Source organism: Nematostella vectensis, chromosome 8, assembly GCF_932526225.1.
Source record: "Nematostella vectensis chromosome 8, jaNemVect1.1, whole genome shotgun sequence".
Taxonomy (NCBI): Eukaryota; Metazoa; Cnidaria; class Anthozoa; order Actiniaria; family Edwardsiidae; genus Nematostella; species Nematostella vectensis.
In genome coordinates this window covers 15904456-15926887 of record NC_064041.1, presented here as the reverse complement: position 1 = coordinate 15926887, position 22432 = coordinate 15904456, and the positions used below count along the sequence as shown (strand labels likewise).

The window sequence follows — 22432 nt, the reverse complement described above, 5'->3', positions numbered from 1 at the left end:
TTGAGTTCAACCGCATGCGTTTTTGTTTCCTATTCTCACGAGCCTTGTTATAAACTTCCGAGAAGAGAGTATTTCTTGTTCAACTTGTGCCAATACCCATCACTCAAATTGGTGCTCAAAGCGCCGCTATGACTTAATTAGCGACTTATAGTTCGGGTAATTGCGCGATTATTTATTGATAAATGCTAAAAAAGATATTTCTATTTGGCGACAATAGCGGTTTTTCAAATAGACATCGGTGGAAAAACTCTTTGGGAAGATTACTTTTACTCTTAAATAGTGAATATATAAGATATTTTATCTTTAAATCTACATTATTAACACAAACAAGTTATTAAGGGGGGCGGGCATATCTTTATATATCCATCGCTCAAATTTGTGCGCAAAGCACAGCTTTCATTATTGACTTATCGTACGAGGGAATTGCGCGATGATTAATTTCGGCAAAAGACCCTTTTTAATAGAACATAAATTTCAAGTGTGAGAAATACGATCCTTTATATAGCTTCATGTTCCGCTCTGTCCTAGCCAGATCGTCTGGCTTTGCTTCCATTTTCTACCTTTGCTCACAGATTTGTGTCGTCCCTTGATAATGATTTGATGGGTGAAAGCTTACACTGTTCGATACAGCACTTTTGACCTACCCAGTGCTTGTCCATCTAACCTACAGATTAACCAATGATCATATGATTTCAACTCATAGAACGAAAGAGACGCCTGAACAAAGTGTTTTTACGTAGTACAACAAGGGTGGGGTAAGGGGATCTAACGAGTCGTATGCTTAGCAATGTGCAAAAGAATTGAATGAAGTGAGTATGACATTTTTAGAACGTGTACCTTATCAATCTATTTCTAATGCAAACAGTAAAACAGGAAGTCTAAAGTTTTTCCGCATTTACTCATCCCCTTGTACGTTCCAAGTGGAACGTGACTTTGTTTTTCGAGAAGAGAAATGGGATATGGAATTGGATGAAATGGGAATGGAATATCAAATGGGAATAGAATAGGAAGTAGAACGAAAAATGGGAAAACCTGGTTTCTGACAAAGACAAAAAGGGCCGATTAATTTTCAATTGGCGAAAAATATGACCAGAACAAAACACAAATTCATAGTTCAATCTTTACTTTCTTCCTGTAACAAGTACAATAATAAAACTTAGTAGTTTTGTTATACAGAAGTTCCGGGACTCGTTTTAACTCTCTGTGGTTGTCATGGTGATGCAGGTGACGTCATAGCTCATCTCCTGTTGTTTGATGGGTAGTCATCGCATTGCGCTTGTTTGGCCAAGAAGCAGACTGAGCGCCTTACCTCCGCATACTCCTGCAAATCAGAGAACACACGCGCACTGCTATGAACACGCAGTGATACATTTTTACAGTGATACAGCGCGCACACAGCGTTAGCCGTTATGTGAGAACGATTTATTACGATTTAAAGGAAAACTTTACTTGAATCAGAAAAGAATTAAGTGGGGAAAAAAACAGAAGGTCTTGCGGTCTTTTTACCGCATTTCATCTTCCCCCACTCGCTGGCACTTGAAAAAGAAAAGAGTTGAGTGGGGAAAAAAACAGAAGGTCTTGCGGTGTTTTTACCGCATTTCATCTTCCCCCTCTCGCTCGCACTTGAAAAAGAAAAGAGCCTTTTGGATGGCATCGCTAAAATGTAAGTTAAGTTAAAAGCGTTTACTAGGCTTGCATTCATGCGGAGCCCGTATGAGAAACGTAACACAAAGATTTAGATGGCTGTATGTAGAGAAGGGGGAAATGGGGTATTGTGGTGCAAAGTCAGGCCCGTACCCAGGATTTTTCTTGGGGGGGGGGGGGGGGGGCAAAATCCGAAATATTTCTGGGGGGGATGGAGTTTTCTGATAAAAATCAGATTATGCCTTTGCAGCATCTCCACGGGACGTTTATTGTCGGATTTGGCTACATACCAGAGTGATCTAGCTGATGCTTAATAGTTTAGTCTACAAAAACTAGCGCGTCTATTGAGAACCGAAAGTGGACCTTTGGCCGTTGTGTGCAGGGGTGCACCCTCCTAGGTACGGGCCTGAAATTATTTACCCTCTGAGCCGCGCCTCGCTTGCCGTGCCACAACAGGTTGATGCCGTAGGCTTTATCACAAGTCAGCAGAGTCACAGTCAGGAATACAGCGACGAGAAAGACGGCCTTCATGTTTCTCAGTCACGTCAGAGTCTTGCTTGCAGAGTGCAGAATACATGCAGGTCGACCGCAGCTTTATAATCCTTGCAGCTGCCTTGCAATTGATACTCGCCTTAAAGGGTTTGTCTGTTTAGCTTGGGAGGCAGTTCCTAATTAGGTTTGCTTAACTGAAGTTCCTAAGTATTTGTTAAACAAGCGAATTAGAGAGCTTGTCGGTTTAGCTTAGGAGGTCGTTCCTAATTGGCTTTGCTTTCTAAAGAGGTTGTTATACAAGCGAGATATAGAGTTTAGCAGTTTGTCGGTTTAGCGTGTGTAGCAGATCCTACAGGGTATGGCAACAGGGACTACCGACAAGTATTAAGTTGCTAATTGGTTTGCTTAGCTAAAGATGCGAAGACCTTGTTAAACAAGCGCATATATGGTATAGCAGCATGTGTTTATTTGCTTCCTAATTCTCGCGCTTTGTTACAAACTTTCGCGCATTCTCGTTACATCTGGACAAAGCCATCGCTCAAGTTTGCGCGCAAATCATCACGGCACGGCCTAATTAATGCCTTGTTGCAGGGATGGGGCTTCAAGATGGGTATTTTTCTCTGCAAGTACAAGTTAGCCTGAGATTCATTCGAATTGACAAAAAGGAGGCTAGTATCGGGGAATTCAGATTTACTAGTGATGATGTAAAACATTTAGTTCTAAACAAATACCGATAACTGTTGCACTCAACGAGAAAAGAAGTACTTTAGTAATTTAAACAAACTCATAATTGATGCGGATTCATGTAAGAGACCTTTTTTTCAAAATGTTATTCGCTTACACTTATTCAAAAAATTTCTAATAAGGTTACTGAGTAAACAACTCATCGTTCGGTTTGGTGTTTCGATGAATATCTGGTGAGTAAACAACACACCAATGCAGTTTCTAAGTTTTTAATCATGCTTTGTGGTTAGCGCGTTGATACATTGGTATACAAGGATATATAATTATTACTTGCTGGACTTGCTCGACTTGTTATTATCTTGATTTATAATAATTATTACTAGCTTGACTCGCCCTGACAGCAAAATAACAAAAGCAACAGTTGAGCACGAATAAAGAAAAGTGGCTTAGTAGCCCTGGCCTTTTTTGCCTCTCTTAACAAAAACAATCAGTCGAGCACGAATAAAGAAAAGAAGCTTAGTAGCCCTAGCCTCTTTTACCTCTCTCACTACTAATTAGGTACACTCAAAAGCTTTACTAAACAGAAGTTCTCGAAAATGTCAGCAACAGTACAGTATACGATGTTTCACGCTAATATGGTGTGAACAAGGTGTTTTATCCCAAATAAGGTGTTAAACCCAAATAAGGAGTTATCCTAGATCCCCTGTATGGTGTCACACCCGGGGACTTGCAAATTGTCAGAGTTATAGAAGTTGTGTAAAAGGTATTTTTCACCTCGTTATAAAACCTATATGTATTGATAAATAAATACCTATCGATGGTGAGGTGAGAAGATTCAATGTTATATAAGATAGATGAATTACTGTCTCTGTGCAGGGAAAACCCTCATTTCCTCAGATAAACCAATAAACTAATGATTATAACGAGTGATTGCGTTAAATGGCGGCCGTGAGATCGTAGGTCAAGCTGAATGCGTTATCCCTGGTCGCGGAGTCCTAGGCCCAAGTAAATTCCTCTTCGAGTGAGGGGACAACAATCAGCTCCTTGTTGAGGCTGAAATCATAGAAACCATATCAGGGAATGTGGACGATAAAGCATTCAAAAGTCCTCGGAAAACACACCGTGAAAACAAGACGTGCAGGCGATCAAGTATTCTTAAAACCACAGAAACCCCGCCAATACGTACCGGCGATCAAGTATTCTTAAAACCACAGAAACCCCGCCAATACGTACAGGCGATCAAGTATTCTTAAAACCACAGAAACACCACCAAGACGTGTAGGCGATCAAGTATTCTGAAAATCAATTCGGGCGGTCTGTAACCGGATGACGGGCATTGAATAACGAGTATGGCGCTAAGTGCTTTTGTTGTTCTATAGCGCTTACAAGAGAGCTCGCATTACAAATACCTGATAGGAAATCTTATTATAATCTAAATCGTGCGCCAATTAAAAACAAATTCTGATGTGCTCCCTTGATGCAACTGCACGAGTAGGCGGTTCCTGTGGCAACAGTTGCCATAGTTACCTCTTGAGTCCCTGCTTGATCTCGTCTACCTTGGAGGGATTACAGCACACAGCGCACCATGACGTCACAGGATCGAACAATGGAGCTAGATACCGCTGACCAACACGCTCGAGGTCGCTCATGGTGACCTGTGATACCTTGTTGAGGAGGTCCCTGGGACGAGAAGCAGGTTTATTTGTTATTCGTTGCATAAGGCGAGAAATGACATTTCATATCTCAACAGAGAAATCCCTACAGAACACTGGGATACCTGTTGTATCCCACAAGACACTGCAGTACCTGTTGTATCCAGGCTGTACTCCGCGGAACTCTCCCAGCATGCTCTGCGGTAAAACATAAATTTCATTAGTCAAAGGAGATTTGGTTTTGACCAGAGGTTGATGCAATGACACAGAAATATGCATAGCCCCAACACAGGGTTACCTGTAAATTGCCGGCGTAGACGTCCCGCCCAAACCACAGGCTACCCACTCACCTCGCTCGCCTAACTAAACACAGATTTCTCTCGGTTGATGATACCGAAGATAATAACAGGGTACCCACTCACCTCGCTAGCCACACCAGACAGACTTCTCTCGGTTGATGATACCGAAGATAACCGCAGGGTACCCACTCACCTCGCTAGCCAACTAGACACAGACTTCTCTCGGTTGATGATACTGAAGATAACCACAGGGTACCCACTCACCTCGCTAGCCACACTAGACACAGACTTCTCTCGGTTGATGATACCGAAGATAACCACAGGGTACCCACTCACCTCGCTAGCCACACTAGAAACAGACTTTTCTCGGTTGATGATACCGAACATAACCACAGGGTACCCACTCACCTCGCTAGCCACACTAGACACAGACCTCTAACGGTTGATGATACTGAAGATAACAACAGGGTACCCACTCACCTCGCTAGCCACACTAGACACAGACTTCTCTCGGTTGATGATACTGAAGATGACGCTGCTGATGGCGGCCTCTAGCTCGCCGGCGCTGATAAGAGTCTCACCGGAGAGATAGCCATCAACAATCTCTTTTGTCTTGAGGTACGCCTTGACGAGATGAGTGGAGCGCGCAAGGATGAAGTACAGGAGGCCTGAGGATGGCTCCACACGCATGCTGGGAACACAAGGACGTATATGGTGAGAAGTAAGAATTACGGGAAAATAGCAAGCACTGGTCTGAGACATAGAACAGGTGATCATCCGCACATAGAACATGTGATCTTCTGAGATTTAGAACATGATTTAGAACATAGAACATGTGACCACCCGGGATATAGAACATGTGATCACCCGAGATATAGAACATGTAATCATCCGGGATATAGAGCATGTGATCACCCGGGATATAGAACATGTGACCACCTAGAACATGTGATCATCTGGGATATAGAACATGTGATCATCTGGGATATAGAACATGTGATCATCTTGGATATAGAACATGTGATTATCTGGGATATAGAACATGTGATCATCTGGGATATAGAACATGTGATCATCTTGGATATAGAACATGTGATCATCTTGGATATAGAACATGTGATCATCTGGGATAAACAACATGTCCAGAGTAAGAGATAGTTACTTGCTCATATTGAGAAGAAACGGGAGTAAAGGAAACTGGTCGAAAATGGCAGGAAAACATCATCAGGTGTACCTGTAGTGGTAGCTGAGCCCCAGCCCACGGACTTGACGCCATATAGGACCCTGGGGGTGAAGCAGAGATGTAGACAATTTAAAAAACAGAGGGTTAAATACAGTACACAACTAACACAGGGAGAAATGCCTTACAAAACATGCATAGTGATTACTCATAGAATCTCACCTCAAGGGTGATAAGATATTCCAGAAAGACCATTTGTGGCGCCAGGTCAGGGTGGTTAAAGGTAATTACCTCAGGGGTAATAAGACATTTCGGATAGACCGAGGCCAATTCAGGGTATTACTTACCTCAAGGGTAATAAGACATTCCAGATAGACCATGAGTGAGGCCAGGTCAGGGTGGTCAAAGGTACTTATTCCAGACGCTGCCTGGATAAGATAGGATGACTCCACTGAGCCCAAGCCCACGATTTTGCCATGGGTCAGCGGCCTGTCCAAAAATGCACTCGGAGGAGATACCTCAGGTAAGCTGAATAAAAAAATCACTCGCGTGTTTAACACCGATTTTGATAAGCAATCACTTTAAAAATCGGTAGACTAACTTATAGTTGACTTAGACTGGACTTGACTGGAATACCTTTTTGGGATGACTGCTGATTGTTCAGGAAGGAAGGATTCCTTCCACACTGTATGGGGGTTTGTGGGAATTTTTGTGACGTCAGCTGTCACGTGGATGCGCAGGTTGGCAGGATTAGTAAGCATATTGCGCACGGCCTCCATCTTGCTTATTACCTGAAAGAGTGCAATGAATTAAATGGATAGAATGGAGATTTAAATAGAGAAATTCCTATCAGTTTTTGATTGATGTTTTTTTGTTTCCTCCTCTTTATTCTCCTCTCCTGTCACTCCTCGTCTTCCTCGTCCACAACATGGTAACTATCTTTACATTTAACACAAAAAAGTAAAAACAAAAAACAAAAACAAACCCAAGACTAACAACAACAACAACAACAAGACTATTATAACTTTACACCAACAACACAACTAACAAGAACAACTGCTACAACAACAAAAGCCAAGAATAAACTGTGTTGGCTTACCTCATCAGGTTTAGATGCGAGTTGCTCAGTCAGCTTCGTCAAGAACAGGTGCTGTCTCACCATGTTGGTGGAGAAATGATTACTCTCTAAAAACAAACCAAGTGCATAAACAACCAACGCATTGCAGTGCAGAGCAATTCCATGTTGGTGGAGAAATGATTACTCTCTAAAAACAAACCAAGTGCATAAACAACCAACGCATTGCAGTGCAGAGCAATTCCATGTTGGTGGAGAAATGATTACTCTCTAAAAACAAACCAAGTGCATAAACAACCAACGCATTGCAGTGCAGAGCAATTCCATGTTGGTGGAGAAATGATTACTCTCTAAAAACAAACCAAGTGCATAAACAACCAACGCATTGCAGTGCAGAGCAATTCCATGTTGGTGGAGAAATGATTACTCTCTAAAAACAAACCAAGTGCATAAACAACCAACGCATTGCAGTGCAGAGCAATTCCATGTTGGTGGAGAAATGATTACTCTCTAAAAACAAACCAAGTGCATAAACAACCAACGCATTGCAGTGCAGAGCAATTCCATGTTGGTGGAGAAATGATTACTCTCTAAAAACAAACCAAGTGCATAAACAACCAACGCATTGCAGTGCAGAGCAATTCCATGTTGGTGGAGAAATGATTACTCTCTAAAAACAAACCAAGTGCATAAACAACCAACGCATTGCAGTGCAGAGCAATTCCATGTTGGTGGAGAAATGATTACTCTCTAAAAACAAACCAAGTGCATAAACAACCAACGCATTGCAGTGCAGAGCAATTCCATGTTGGTGGAGAAAAGATTACTCTCTAAAAACAAACCAAGTGCATAAACAACCAACGCATTGCAGTGCAGAGCAATTCCATGTTGGTGGAGAAATGATTACTCTCTAAAAACAAACCAAGTGCATAAACAACCAACGCATTGCAGTGCAGAGCAATTCCATGTTGGTGGAGAAATGATTACTCTCTAAAACCAAACCAAGTGCATAAACAACCAACGCATTGCAGTGCAGAGCAATTCCATGTTGGTGGAGAAATGATTACTCTCTAAAAACAAATCAAGTGCATAAACAACCAACACATTGCAGTGCAGAGCAATTCCATGTTGGTGGAGAAATGATTACTCTCTAAAAACAAACCAAGTGCATAAACAACCAACGCATTGCAGTGCAGAGCAATTCCATGTTGGTGGAGAAATGATTACTCTCTAAAAACAAACCAAGTGCATAAACAACCAACGCATTGCAGTGCAGAGCAATTCCATGTTGGTGGAGAAATGATTACTCTCTAAAAACAAACCAAGTGCATAAACAACCAACGCATTGCAGTGCAGAGCAATTCCATGTTGGTGGAGAAATGATTACTCTCTAAAAACAAACCAAGTGCATAAACAACCAACACATTGCAGTGCAGAGCAATTCCATGTTGGTGGAGAAATGATTACTCTCTAAAAACAAACCAAGTGCATAAACAACCAACGCATTGCAGTGCAGAGCAATTCCATGTTGGTGGAGAAATGATTACTCTCTAAAAACAAACCAAGTGCATAAACAACCAACGCATTGCAGTGCAGAGCAATTCCATGTTGGTGGAGAAATGATTACTCTCTAAAAACAAACCAAGTGCATAAACAACCAACGCATTGCAGTGCAGAGCAATTCCATGTTGGTGGAGAAATGATTACTCTCTAAAAACAAACCAAGTGCATAAACAACCAACACATTGCAGTGCAGAGCAATTCCATGTTGGTGGAGAAATGATTACTCTCTAAAAACAAACCAAGTGCATAAACAACCAACGCATTGCAGTGCAGAGCAATTCCATGTTGGTGGAGAAATGATTACTCTCTAAAAACAAACCAAGTGCATAAACAACCAACACATTGCAGTGCAGAGCAATTCCATGTTGGTGGAGAAATGATTACTCTCTAAAAACAAACCAAGTGCATAAACAACCAACGCATTGCAGTGCAGAGCAATTCCATGTTGGTGGAGAAATGATTACTCTCTAAAAACAAACCAAGTGCATAAACAACCAACGCATTGCAGTGCAGAGCAATTCCATGTTGGTGGAGAAATGATTACTCTCTAAAAACAAACCAAGTGCATAAACAACCAACACATTGCAGTGCAGAGCAATTCCATGTTGGTGGAGAAATGATTACTCTCTAAAAACAAACCAAGTGCATAAACAACCAACACATTGCAGTGCAGAGCAATTCCATGTTGGTGGAGAAATGATTACTCTCTAAAAACAAACCAAGTGCATAAACAACCAACGCATTGCAGTGCAGAGCAATTCCATGTTGGTGGAGAAATGATTACTCTCTAAAAACAAACCAAGTGCATAAACAACCAACGCATTGCAGTGCAGAGCAATTCCATGTTGGTGGAGAAATGATTACTCTCTAAAAACAAATCAAGTGCATAAACAACCAACGCATTGCAGTGCAGCAAACAAATGAACAATTCCTGTGTTGGTTATAAAAATAGTTTCTTTCTCAAAATAAATATAATGCATAAACCACCAATGCATTTTGAGCAATTCCATGTTGGTGAGCAAATAGTTACCTTCTGCTCGATACATAAACACACATACTGAGAGTAATCAAAACGTACTCACTTTTGGAGAAGACGATACTTCTTAGCAGATCACGAGTTACTATGCGACCATTGCGCTTCATACTGCAAATGACAAACAGTCAGTAAGTTTGTCACATAACTTATCAGTAACCCTAGCAGAAGAAGAAGAAGAAGAAGAAGAAGAAGAAGAAGAGGGAGAAGAAGAAGAAGAAGAAGAAGAGGAAGAAGAAGAAGAAGAAGAAGAAGAAGAAGAGGAAGAGGAAGAGGAAGAGGAAGAGGAAGAGGAAGAGGAAGAGGAAGAGGAAGAGGAAGAGGAAGAGGAAGAGGAAGAGGAAGAGGAAGAGGAAGAGGAAGAGGAAGAGGAAGAGGAAGAGGAAGAGGAAGAGGAAGAGGAAGAGGAAGAGGAAGAGGAAGAGGAAGAGGAAGAGGAAGAGGAAGAGGAAGAGGAAGAGGAAGAGGAAGAGGAAGAGGAAGAGGAAGAGGAAGAGGAAGAGGAAGAGGAAGAGGAAGAGGAAGAGGAAGAGGAAGAGGAAGAGGAAGAGGAAGAGGAAGAGGAAGAGGAAGAGGAAGAGGAAGAGGAAGAGGAAGAGGAAGCAACCTTCCGTAGACATGTTAGGGGTAAGGTGAATTGGCTAGCCACTCATTCACTTTGAAACACGTCTCAAATGCGAACTCTTTTCTCACTAGACCTTCTCTATCTTTCCACCCACCCCCTAGCATCCCTCGGCTCCCAGTTTTATTTCTCCCTTTCGCATTTGACTAGTACTTGGTCTTACCTCCTGATGATAAACCTTGTACTAAAATACACGTAAGGTTGCTTAACATTTCGAAGAGCTCTACGAAATATCCCACCTTTCCATTTTGTAACTCTATATATTTGTTTTTGTCATCCCCATTCTTGCCATTCCACGCCATCATATATGTTCCACATTATCCTCCCCTACAGATTATCCATCCACCTAAACCCTCCTCCCACCCACCCCACCCACCCCAGGTGCCTTGGTACGAATACCCGATTTTAACCAAAAACTATTAGTAGACTTAGCAGCCTGGCCTTTATAGCTTAATAGCTATTTACACTTTTAGCTGTAAATTCACCCGCATAGGCAGGTGTCACAAGATTTTGGACCTCATCACATGCCTGATTCTTGTTAGAATGTTCCCTACATTCTCTGTATTCAACCACATTGGCTCTCTTGGATGTTCTATCATATTTACTGTATTTCACCCGATTTCGAAAGAATATTTTTGTCCAAGTTGGGTTGACAGCTATGTACACTGTAGCCTTGCCTGTATAGTTGTATAACTAGATTTAATGCTGCCTAGCCTTTATTATGTTATAGCTTTACATTATCATGTAGCTTAGCCTACATAGCCAAGGCTGTTATTTGTGTAGCCTGGAGTCTAGATAGCCAAGGCTGTTATTTGTGTAGCCTGGAGTCTAGATAGCCAAGGCTGTTATTTGTGTAGCCTGGAGTCTAGATAGCCAAGGCTGTTATTTGTGTAGCCTGGAGTCTAGATAGCCAAGGCTGTTATTTGTGTAGCCTGGAGTCTAGATAGCCAAGGCTGTTATTTGTGTAGCCTGGAGTCTAGATAGCCAAGGCTGTTATTTGTGTAGCCTGGAGTCTAGATAGCCAAGGCTGTTATTTGTGTAGCCTGGAGTCTAGATAGCCAAGGCTGTTATTTGTGTAGCCTGGAGTCTAGATAGCCAAGGCTGTTATTTGTGTAGCCTGGAGTCTAGATAGCCAAGGCTGTTATTTGTGTAGCCTAGAGTCTAGATAGCCAAGGCTGTTATTTGTGTAGCCTTGAGTCTAGATAGCCAAGGCTGTTATTTGTGTAGCCTGGAGTCTAGATAGCCAAGGCTGTTATTTGTGTAGCGTAGAGTCTAGATAGCCAAGGCTGTTATTTGTGTAGCGTAGAGTCTAGATAGCCAAGGCTGTTATTTGTGTAGCCTAGAGTCTAGATAGCCAAGGCTGTTATTTGTGTAGCCTGGGGTCTAGATAGCCAAGGCTGTTATTTGTGTAGCCTGGAGTCTAGATAGCCAAGGCTGTTATTTGTGTAGCCTGGAGTCTAGATAGCCAAGGCTGTTATTTGTGTAGCCTGGAGTGTAGCATTCACCTTGTGACCTCGTTGATCATCTTCTTGGCCACAATGTCCAGACGTTCCTTGCTCATCTGTGTCTTGTACAGGATCTCATGGAGCCAGCGAACGCCTTTCGTGTATTTCTCAGCTTCCATCTATAAAACCACAGCAAGGGGCAGTGAGTGAAAGTTTGCCAACATAGGAAATCTGTGTGTTTTTCTGTTTTCAAATACGACCAAATGACAAAGATACTGCTAATTTTAGCACTCGATGTAATTTAATCACATAAAAAAAGCAAATTAAATGATTCTTTTTTCTTTCCTTATCCTATCTCAGGTGATTTTTTAAGGCGATTTAAGTGACTAAGCATGATTCTTTGATTGCTTAATGTTCCATTTATTCCTTGATTTAATTAAGACAATTTATAAAGGTTTCCATTTGTTTTGCTTTGCATCAAGTCAATTATCCATCGGTTTCTCTCAAATAGACAGCACTTACCTTGAGGGAGACTGAGGCGAGTTGGTCAAAATCTCCTGCGCTGAATCTCCCTCCACTCACCCCGACTGAGGCGGACTGGGCAAGAGTGTCAGATGCCAGCTGGGCCACAACCACCTCGTGTGGGACAAGAACTACGGGGGAGGGGTGGGTTAGTAAGCTGAGGAACAACCTTATAGTGAAGGTTAACAACCACCCTAAGTGAAGCATAGAAACTATGGGAGTGTGTTAGTAAGGTGGGTAACTAGTGTACCTACCAGTGAAGCATGGGAACTTGGGGGGAGGGGTGGTTTAGTAAGGTGGGTAACTAGTGTACCTACCTGCCAGTGAAGCATGGGAACTTGGGGGGAGGGGTGGGTTAGTAAGGTGGGTAACTAGTGTACCTGCCAGTGAAGCATGGGAACTTGGGGGGAGGGGTGGTTTAGTAAGGTGGGCAATTAGTGTACTTGCCAGTGAAGCATGGGAACTTGGGGGAGGGGTGGGTTAGTAAGGTGGGTAACTAGTGTACTTGCCAGTGAAGCATGGGAACTTGGGGGGAGGGGTGGTTTAGTAAGGTGGGCAATTAGTGTACTTGCCAGTGAAGCATGGGAACTTGGGGGAGGGGTGGGTTAGTAAGGTGGGTAACTAGTGTACTTGCCAGTAAAGCATGGGAACTTGGGGGGAGGGGTGGTTTAGTAAGGTGGGCAACTAGTGTACTTGCCAGTGAAGCATGGGAACTTGGGGGAGGGGTGGGTTAGTAAGGTGGGTAACTAGTGTACTTGCCAGTAAAGCATGGGAACTTGGGGGGAGTGGGGAGTAACTAAGGTGGGTAACTAAGGTGTACCTGCCAGTGAAGCATGGGAATTATGGGGGGAGGGGTGATTTAATAAGGTGGGTAACTAGTGTACCTACCTGCCAGTGAAGCATGGGAACTATGGGGGGAGGGGGGAGTTAGTAAGGTGGGTAATGCAAGTGCCCACCTCCATCTCTGAGGACAGGAGACTCGAAGATCACCTCCAGGTACAGGCTGAGGTACGGCTTTAGCTCCTCTGACAACCCACTGGTATCTAGAAGAGCGGTGAGCTGGGTAGGGAAGGCAAGCAGTTTTGATGTATAGACATGTTATGTCAATCAAAACCCAATTGTTTTCCAATGTCAAGGGAACAAGATTATGGGTACAGATGTACTACAACTGTTGATTGTCATCCAGCTAAGGTATGTACATTGCTGTCTGCGAAACCCATTGTCAACTTCCTGCAATCACCTACCTTTACAAACATGGTTGAGACGTTGTCAAATTGGAAGGCATATGGTATATCTGTGACTGGGAAAGGCGGGTCAGCAAAACTGCCAGGACGTCTATTACTAATCATGGTCAATGGGTGGAACAGGATACTTGATGTGGAAGGGATGGCGATGCGAGCAACCACTTCTGGGGGTGGAGCAACCTGCCAATCAAGAGCAAATCAGTAAGTAAAACAGCATGGTTGATGTGGAGGGTTGGGGAAGCTGGTGACCATGTCTAAGGGTGGGGCGACCTTCCAATCAAAAGCAAATCAGTGAGCAAAACAAGATGGTTGGTGTGGTGGGGAGGGGGATAATGTTGACCACGTTATGCGAGGGGTGGGGCCACCTGCAAATCAAGGGGGAAGGGAATACTTGCACTATATACATACCTCATTCTCCTGAGATGCTTTTTTCAATCTCTCTGCTTTCTCCTTGAGTCCTGTCTCTCCCAGAGCTTCTCGTTGTGCTGCCACACGAGCCTTCTCTGCCGCCGCCATGTCCTCCATCAGCTGCTTGCTTGGTTCACCAATAACCTGGGATAAAACAAGTCAAACCTGACAAACTGGTTTGTAAGATCAAAAACGGCTTGATGCATACAGTACTTTTTTCCAAATGATATTTTTCAAGTAATTATAAGTACCGTATATTGCAAGAACACTAAAAGGTGTAAAACACACTTTCAAATACTGGGAAAAGTACAAGTTAAGGAGACATGAAGTCAGTGCTTAATATGCTTCCATGATGGAATGGAGAACAGCTTTGGTTGTATGATAATAGCGCAACATGTCTCTTGGATTTTGCAACATGGACTCTTACAGTGCCTGAACCAAAGGTGCTTTTACATCACTCTTACCATAACCAGAGGTGCTTTCACAAAGTATGACTTGAGAAATTCCTTCCAGTACTGCTCTCCCTCTGACTGCAGTGATGTCAGCTCATGTATGAAATCAGCCCTTTTCTCCAGCTCTTTGCTGCTGTGAGAGTACAGGAAGTCGTAAATGACCAGGTCCGCAAAGGTGTCATGGGGGTCGTTCTCTATCTTGTCTTTGGTATCAAGAATCACTCTGTGGATCACGGTGGCCATGCGAGTCATGTCCAGGGCTTCACTTCCATCTGCAAGAACAGCAAACACATATTCCTTTTATTTATTATCTTTTCAGTTTTTACTTTTATCTCAAACAAATGTTGAGATTTACACACAGAACCTGAACCATGAAGTGTCCAGCTTAGCTTTACTAACCTGCTATACTACTAATGACTTCAATGATCTTCTGCCGTGCCCCAGACAGTTTGTCAGAGGGGACATCCATCGCTTTGATGTAAACACAGCACTCACTGTGTTCAATCACTTGGTAACCGACATCACTACAGAATGGGTCAGCTATCTCCACCAGGTTTTTCTACAGATACACAAGGTAATGGAAAATAGTGAAGATCAGGTCCACATTATCTATGCTTCTGGCTTCTTTTTGTGGCAAACAGGAGCTCAGCTATATCTGTAGCAGTGATATGGACTATGGACTATGGACTATACCTGTAGAGGTGATATGGAAGAGTCTGTGAGGTAATCCAACATTATTTGCATGGCTGCCATGTGCCGCCTGTCACTGGACGGTGGCCCGCGGCAGCCGAGTAGTACCATCCCAGATGACTCATCCTCGGTGGGGAAGGGGATAGTCACGTCTGTTGTAACAGGGAGGGGAGGGACGGGGTCCTGCCATGGTCGTACATGAGGTGGTAGTTGGCCCTGCAATACAAGGTCAATAGACTAAATAATGTTGTGGTAAGCCATATAGTACGTGTGAGCAGTGAGAGGTCAATAGACTAAATATCAATGGTAAGCCATATAGTATGTGTGAGCAGTGAGAGGTCAATAGACTAAATGTCGTGGTAAGCCATATAGTACGTGTGAGCAGTGAGAGGTCAATAGACTAAATGTCGTGGTAAGCCATATAGTACGTGTGAGCAGTGAGAGGTCAATAGACTAAATGTTGTGGTAAGCCATATAGTATGTGTGAGCAGTGAGAGGTCAATAGACTAAATGTCGTGGTAAGCCATATAGTATGTGTGAGCAGTGAGAGGTCAATAGACTAAATGTCGTGGTAAGCCATATAGTATGTGTGAGCAGTGAGAGGTCAATAGAGTAAATGTCGTGGTAAGCTATATAGTATGTGTGAGCAATGAGAGGTCAATAGACTAAATGTCGTGGTAAGCCATATAGTATGTGTGAGCAGTGAGAGGTCAATAGACTAAATGTCGTGGTAAGCCATATAGTATGTGTGAGCAGTGAGAGGTCAATAGACTAAATGTAGTGGTAAGCCATATAGTATGTGTGAGCAGTGAGAGGTCAATAGACTAAATGTAGTGGTAAGCCATATAGTATGTGTGAGCAGTGAGAGGTCAATAGACTAAATGTCGTGGTAAGCCATATAGTATGTGTGAGCAGTGAGAGGTCAATAGACTAAATGTCGTGGTAAGCCATATAGTATGTGTGAGCAGTGAGAGGTCAATAGACTAAATGTCGTGGTAAGCCATATAGTATAAGCAGTGAGAGGTCAATAGAGTAAATGTCGTGGTAAGCTATATAGTATGTGTGAGCAATGAGAGGTCAATAGACTAAATGTCGTGGTAAGCCATATAGTATGTGTGAGCAGTGAGAGGTCAATAGACTAAATGTCGTGGTAAGCCATATAGTATGTGTGAGCAGTGAGAGGTCAATAGACTAAATGTAGTGGTAAGCCATATAGTATGTGTGAGCAGTGAGAGGTCAATAGACTAAATGTAGTGGTAAGCCATAAAGTATGTGTGAGCAGTGAGAGGTCAATAGACTAAATGTCGTGGTAAGCCATATAGTATGTGTGAGCAGTGAGAGGTCAATAGACTAAATGTCGTGGTAAGCCATATAGTATGTGTGAGCAGTGAGAGGTCAATAGACTAAATGTCGTGGTAAGCCATATAGTACGTGTGAGCAGTGAGAGGTCAATAGACTAAATGTAGTGGTAAGCCATATAGTATGTGTGAGCAGTGAGAGGTCAATAGACTAAATGTCGTAGTAAGCCATATAGTATGTGTGAGCAGTGAGAGGTCAATAGACTAAATGTAGTGGTAAGCCATATAGTATGTGTGAGCAATGAGAGGTCAATAGACTAAATGTCGTAGTAAGCCAAATAGTATGTGTGAGCAATGAGAGGTCAATAGACTAAATGTCGTGGTAAGCCATATAGTATGTGTGAGCAGTGAGAGGTCAATAGACTAAATGTAGTGGCAATCCATATAGTATGTGTGAGCAGTGAGAGGTCAATAGACTAAATGTCGTAGTAAGCCATATAGTATGTGTGAGCAGTGAGAGGTCAATAGACTAAATGTCGTGGTAAGCCATATAGTACGTGTGAGCAGTGAGAGGTCAATAGACTAAATGTTGTGGTAAGCCATATAGTATGTGTGAGCAGTGAGAGGTCAATAGACTAAATGTCGTAGTAAGCCATATAGTATGTGTGAGCAGTGAGAGGTCAATAGACTAAATGTCGTGGTAAGCCATATAGTACGTGTGAGCAGTGAGAGGTCAATAGACTAAATGTTGTGGTAAGCCATATAGTATGTGTGAGCAGTGAGAGGTCAATAGACTAAATGTCGTGGTAAGCCATATAGTATGTGTGAGCAGTGAGAGGTCAATAGACTAAATGTCGTGGTAAGCCATATAGTATGTGTGAGCAGTGAGAGGTCAATAGAGTAAATGTCGTGGTAAGCTATATAGTATGTGTGAGCAATGAGAGGTCAATAGACTAAATGTCGTGGTAAGCCATATAGTATGTGTGAGCAGTGAGAGGTCAATAGACTAAATGTAGTGGTAAGCCATATAGTATGTGTGAGCAGTGAGAGGTCAATAGACTAAATGTAGTGGTAAGCCATAAAGTATGTGTGAGCAGTGAGAGGTCAATAGACTAAATGTAGTGGTAAGCCATATAGTATGTGTGAGCAGTGAGAGGTCAATAGACTAAATGTAGTGGTAAGCCATATAGTATGTGTGAGCAATGAGAGGTCAATAGAGTAAATGTTGTGGTAAGCTATATAGTATGTGTGAGCAGTGAGAGGTCAATAGAGTAAATGTTGTGGTAAGCTATATAGTATGTGTGAGCAATGAGATGGGGCAGGCCTTTTTGGTTTAGTACCCCCTATTAACTATTAGCGTTTGCAAGTGTGTACCCAGATTTGGCGAATGCACAATCATCAGTATCATATAGAAAAAAAAAGATAGTATTTGATGATCACCCATGCACCCCTGTTACCTTGACAAGAATGCGATCTTCAAATGGTGTTAGTGCTTCAAAGACCTTCTCTGGGTCCACTTGGCCTGTGATAACCACGCATAGGTTGTCTGGACGGTAGAATTGATGGTGGTAGTCACAGACCTATTGGGGCAGAGTGACAGTTGAGCTAGTAGAACAATATTATATATTGCTGCATCATTATAAAAAGCTGCATTAATATTTTTCAATTATGAGGTATTGTGCTGCTTTAATTTTCTTTTCAATTTTCTTTAATGTAAATTTCCTTTTTTTAAAAAATAAAGAAATTTCAGTAAATACTTTGACCACCACCGGGTCCGTACATGGACAACAGCATGCCCTAAATGCTGCTCGGGACATGTGGTCCTGGCAAGGCCTGTTCGCCTTTTCCTCTCTGAACTTATTCTTGTCTGTTTTTTTATGTATTTTGTTGTATATCTTTAAATATACGTGTGGAGGAAGCCTCTAAATAAATAAATTCTTCTTGGCCGTAAGCAGAAACTCACTTTTTTATGGCTGCATGATGTTCTCAGGTTTTCCATAATTCCTCCTGTCTCAGACTGACAAAAAGCTATGGGGTTAGAACATCAAAAACCTTATCTATTGCAAAGCTATAAATAGTAAACAATTTACACCCAACACAAAGTCAAATAATTTACCTTAAACCCACAATGCCCGGGGTAGAGGTTGCGGAGAAGTGCTAGGTGTGTTCTGCTGTTACCAGAGTTCTCTCTGGCCTGCATCTCACAATACACCACACCTGCATCCTCACCCTCTCCGTTGATGTGCTGGACTTCAGTGATGTATGCAGACTCCTGAGTAAACATTAAGATCATATACAAAACTCTGAGTTACAAAAAAGTGTTAATTGCATCATATGCTCTTTTTTATAAGAACATTTTTTGTAAGAATGTCCAGCCTGAGATTTCAACAAAATTCAAGGAAATTCTTAGAACATGCCGAGGCTTTAGAAAGCAGAAATAATGTGGTTTTTAGTTTTGATGATTTACCTAAATTGCGTTCTAAAAAGATGGTAACTACTAAAACTGCACAACAACAACTTTTTTCTTTTTAATGTTAATGTTCTGCGCTAGTAAACATCACATGTTGAGAAGATAATGGATGGAGTATAAAAATAATCAAATTTACCGTCAACGTGGGGTAGAGCACATGGTCAAGATAGATTGGTAGCAAGTTGATGAACCCTTCACTTCCCGCTGTCTCTATGGTATAGCAGGTGTGGTCAGTTGCTGTCCAGGCATTGGTACCCTGGGCCAGGCATCGATTGGCCAGCAAGTCTAGCAAGCCCTAAAGCATTTGAAAATTAGACAGGTTGCTTTTAAAACTATTAAACCACGCTTTAAAAGGGATAGGAACACCCACAATTGACCCCTTTTGAATTCACCTGAGTCTTGAAGTGAGTTCTAATAAATTGCCTTTTCTTTATTTTATTTGATTTTCTTTTAACAAGGGCAGGAGGATTAGAATTCATTAGGGTAAAATTCAAATAATAAAGACAAGAAATCCCCTCTAAATCAGCTGAGTTATGCCTTATTTTGCAAGGTGATCTAAGTGTGAAAACCTGGTCAAGTTTCAGTGATCTGAGCTGCTGGAGCACAAACAAACTGTAAATAAACTATTTTAACCCTTTCACACCGATATACGACAAATGACGTATTGCGTTACACGTCACGTTTTGCCCGCATAGGATGTTTGTCGTATTCCCTAAGGACGGTCACAAAAGCTGCGCTAGCTATTCATCCTTTCCTTATATGGTCATGGCGTGATTCTCATTCGATAAAACGTGAAATTTTACACAAACTTGTCTCATACATCATTCGCTTTGAAAGTCAAACAATGCTAGAAAATCTATGCTAACTTCATCGCTTCTAAATCTACGACAACATCACGTCTTTCAGTATGAGCTCTTTGTACTTGTTCGAAGAACTGTTCGGAGACTCTGATCATGAAGACTTTCCCGGGTTCCAAGCTAGCGATATTCCTGCCAGAAGAAACCACGAGGTCATGAGCGACACTAGCAGTAAAGAAAGCAGCTCGGAAGATGAAGGCGAAGCTGTGGCACAGTGGTCACAAATTGCTCGCGAAATCAACGTGCCTGAATTCAAGCCACCACAAACCGAAAAATCGACCGAAAGATGATTCACCGCTGGCGTTCTTTGAGTTATTTTTAATCAAGACATTGTTGATCTGTGTGTTCGGGAGACGAACCGCTATGCAGGACAACAGAACGACGGAAAAGCAGTGAAGGACAAGTATTGGTTCAACCAAGACGGGACTGCCAAGGAGCTTTCTGCCGAGGAATTAAGAGCGTTTCTTGGCATCGTGATCATGATGGGGATCGTGAAACTGCCATCAGTACGGGACTACTGGTGCGAAGATCCGTATCTACACCAGGGAGAGATAGCGAAGCGAATCCCTCGCGATCGTTTTTTAGCGATTCTTCGCTATCTTCACATAGCAAACAACGAAGAAACCGAAGAGGAGGACGGCGCCGAGCGACTTCGAAAGGTCCGCGTTTTTGTCGAAGCTATGAGAGAGCGCTTCAAGAAGTAGTGGAAGTATATATTTTATTTTTTTATTGATATCTCCCTGATAAACGCCCATGTGCTACATAATAAACTTTCCGCAACGCCTCTAAAGAACAAGGACTTTCGCATGACGCTCACGAAGCAACTGATTGCTGACTTCAATGGAAGAAAGGGCGTGGGTCGGCCAAGGGAACAGCCTGTGCTGGCAGAAGTAGAGCACTGCCATGGTAAGCTCACTGAGCGCCCTAAGCAGTGCCGAAACTGCCAGCTAAAGAACAAGCGCCTCCGCGCTGGCAAGCAGAAGTCGGCCGACCGAAAGAGTCACGCTTAGGATGTGTGAAGTGCGGCATCCACTTCTGCGATCCGGAGTGCTTCAAAGAGTGGCACAGCGCTCCTGCTCCTGAATGAATGAATGGTTCCAAATACATTCAGAGATGTTCAAGTTGAGAACAGAGAAGTTATAGTTACTAAATGTGTATATTATGCTGGTGAACACAACATTAATTGTTATGTAAATTTGGCAGCGACCAAAATGGCGCAAAATTTGAATTTTTCTAAAGAGTCAACTTTACTTGGCTCAAACTCTCAGTATGTATTATTCTCATGCATCAAAATATTCCGGATGTATAGCTTATTATATAAGGAACATTTAAGGAACAGGGGTCATGTAGCAGTGTCAAGAACTTAGGCGTGAAAAAGTTAATAAAAACAACTAAATATCCATTGATCTTAAGCCCTTGGTTACTGTGATGCATGTCCAGTAATAGTACATTAAGTATGGTCCATTTAATCACGGACACATCATTACTCCCAGATAAGAGGTGGCAGAATGGCTCCAAAAGTGTGTGTGTGTGTGTGGGGGGGGGGGGGGGGGGGGGCGAGGGAGGGGGGAAGGAGGGTACAAGGGTTTGACATAAAGAACAGATAAAAATGATAATGTATTTTGTCAAGCAACTGATTTAAAAAACACATCTGCCGAAAGGTGCGACAGGCTCCCCCCCACTTTTGAAAGTAGGGAGCAGGTGCCCCCCCTGCCCCCCCCCATTTGCGAACCTTGCCCCAGATACAGTACAGTGTGTGCCAGTATTTGTCAATGTATGTATGGTAATGCACACTAACCTTGTAGGGGTACTGCTCGCTTCCCATGAAGACCAGGTGTTCTAAGGTGTGAGGGAGGCCATCATCATCATGGGCTTCTGTAGCTACCGAAAACAGTATAAAACATTTACAGATATCTTCAGTGTAAACGGAAAGATATTGTAGTTACACAAGCAATCAAGCTAAGCCGTTTAATGCTAAGGAGGAATTAAAATGAAGAATGTTAGGGAGGAAAAAAGAATCGTATAGTAACGAAACAAGCATCTTTTATAAAAAAAGTATGTTTCGAAAGCAATGACGACGGAGTAGGAGTTTTGCTAAGACTGTACAGAATCACACAACTTCCTGGAAGAATAGAAGTAGAGAGAAGAAACAAATGAAAGAAAATCACAACTTAGCTTTGTAAGAGAAATTACCAAACTCACCCAGACAGAGAAAGCCGTTCACGAGCGGACCTCGAACCTGAGCAAAACAGAACTGTATTCCAGTTCGCTTAGATCGGTATTTTTTTACTGGAATGTCACCGAGGACTTCGAAGGAAGTAAGAAGTTCAAAATTATCCGCCATGTTGAAAACTACGACCGAACCACACAGGGAACCCATAAGATGCACACCTGCCAGAACAAGAAGTGCCTTGGAGGGGGAGGGGGAGGGGGCACGAAACAGAAACACGGAAGAAAGAATTTGTCCGACATGTAAAAAAGATATAGAAGATGAGTTCCATTTTGTAGTAAAATGCGAAACATACAAAGACTTAAGAGAAAAATTCCTCCAAAATGCACAATCCACGAACACAAAAGAAAATAGAATTTTTAATCAAGAGCTATATAGCAGGGATGGCTGCAAAATTAGTATACGAATGCTTCTTACCAGGTGCTCATGAGCCCCTGTTCTTACTAAGGGCAAATATGATCAAATAAGTACGTATCTTATCTATGTTCTTTTGTCTGTATATATCAGGGGCTCATAAGTAGGGGCAATCAACTTCCCCACATTCTGGTATTATACAAGTGTCACGGCGTTTC

General features: G+C 42.4%; 1 protein-coding gene across 2 annotated transcripts; it reads right to left on the bottom strand.

Annotated features, from left to right (window-relative positions):
- Window positions 1-1106: 1106 nt before the first annotated feature.
- LOC5505359 (uncharacterized protein C05D11.1) lies at window positions 1107-22018 on the bottom strand. Of its 2 annotated transcripts, none has more exons than XM_048731360.1 (24): window positions 21833-22018; window positions 21429-21511; window positions 18910-19068; window positions 18420-18575; window positions 18267-18320; window positions 17761-17883; window positions 15009-15242; window positions 14715-14874; window positions 14328-14587; window positions 13864-14007; window positions 13456-13635; window positions 13168-13270; window positions 12212-12342; window positions 11750-11868; window positions 9672-9733; window positions 7051-7136; window positions 6588-6742; window positions 6299-6479; window positions 6006-6055; window positions 5252-5462; window positions 4627-4670; window positions 4348-4500; window positions 2065-3873; window positions 1107-1321 (listed from the first exon to the last, which is right to left on the bottom strand). In XM_048731360.1, exons 1-23 carry the CDS (start codon window positions 22008-22010, stop codon window positions 3816-3818), a joined length of 3084 nt encoding a protein of 1027 aa, XP_048587317.1. In that variant the 5' UTR covers window positions 22011-22018; the 3' UTR covers window positions 1107-1321; window positions 2065-3815. The 2 variants fall into 2 exon arrangements, with proteins under 2 accessions (XP_048587317.1, XP_048587319.1); XM_048731362.1 differs by having other exon boundaries at window positions 15009-15221.
- Between the last annotated feature and the right edge of the window lie 414 nt (window positions 22019-22432).

Bases quoted from the DNA above. Each gene is read 5' to 3' on its own strand.
- LOC5505359 (XM_048731360.1), bottom strand. From the start codon at position 22,010: ATGGGTTCCCTGTGTGGTTCGGTCGTAGTTTTCAACATGGCGGATAAT. The intron at 14,588-14,714 runs GTTAGTAAAGCT...CTGTTCTTGCAG, and splicing joins AGTCATTAGTAGTATAGCAG to ATGGAAGTGAAGCCCTGGAC. The intron at 11,869-12,211 runs GTAAGTGCTGTC...GTGGTTTTATAG, and splicing joins TCGCCTCAGTCTCCCTCAAG to ATGGAAGCTGAGAAATACAC.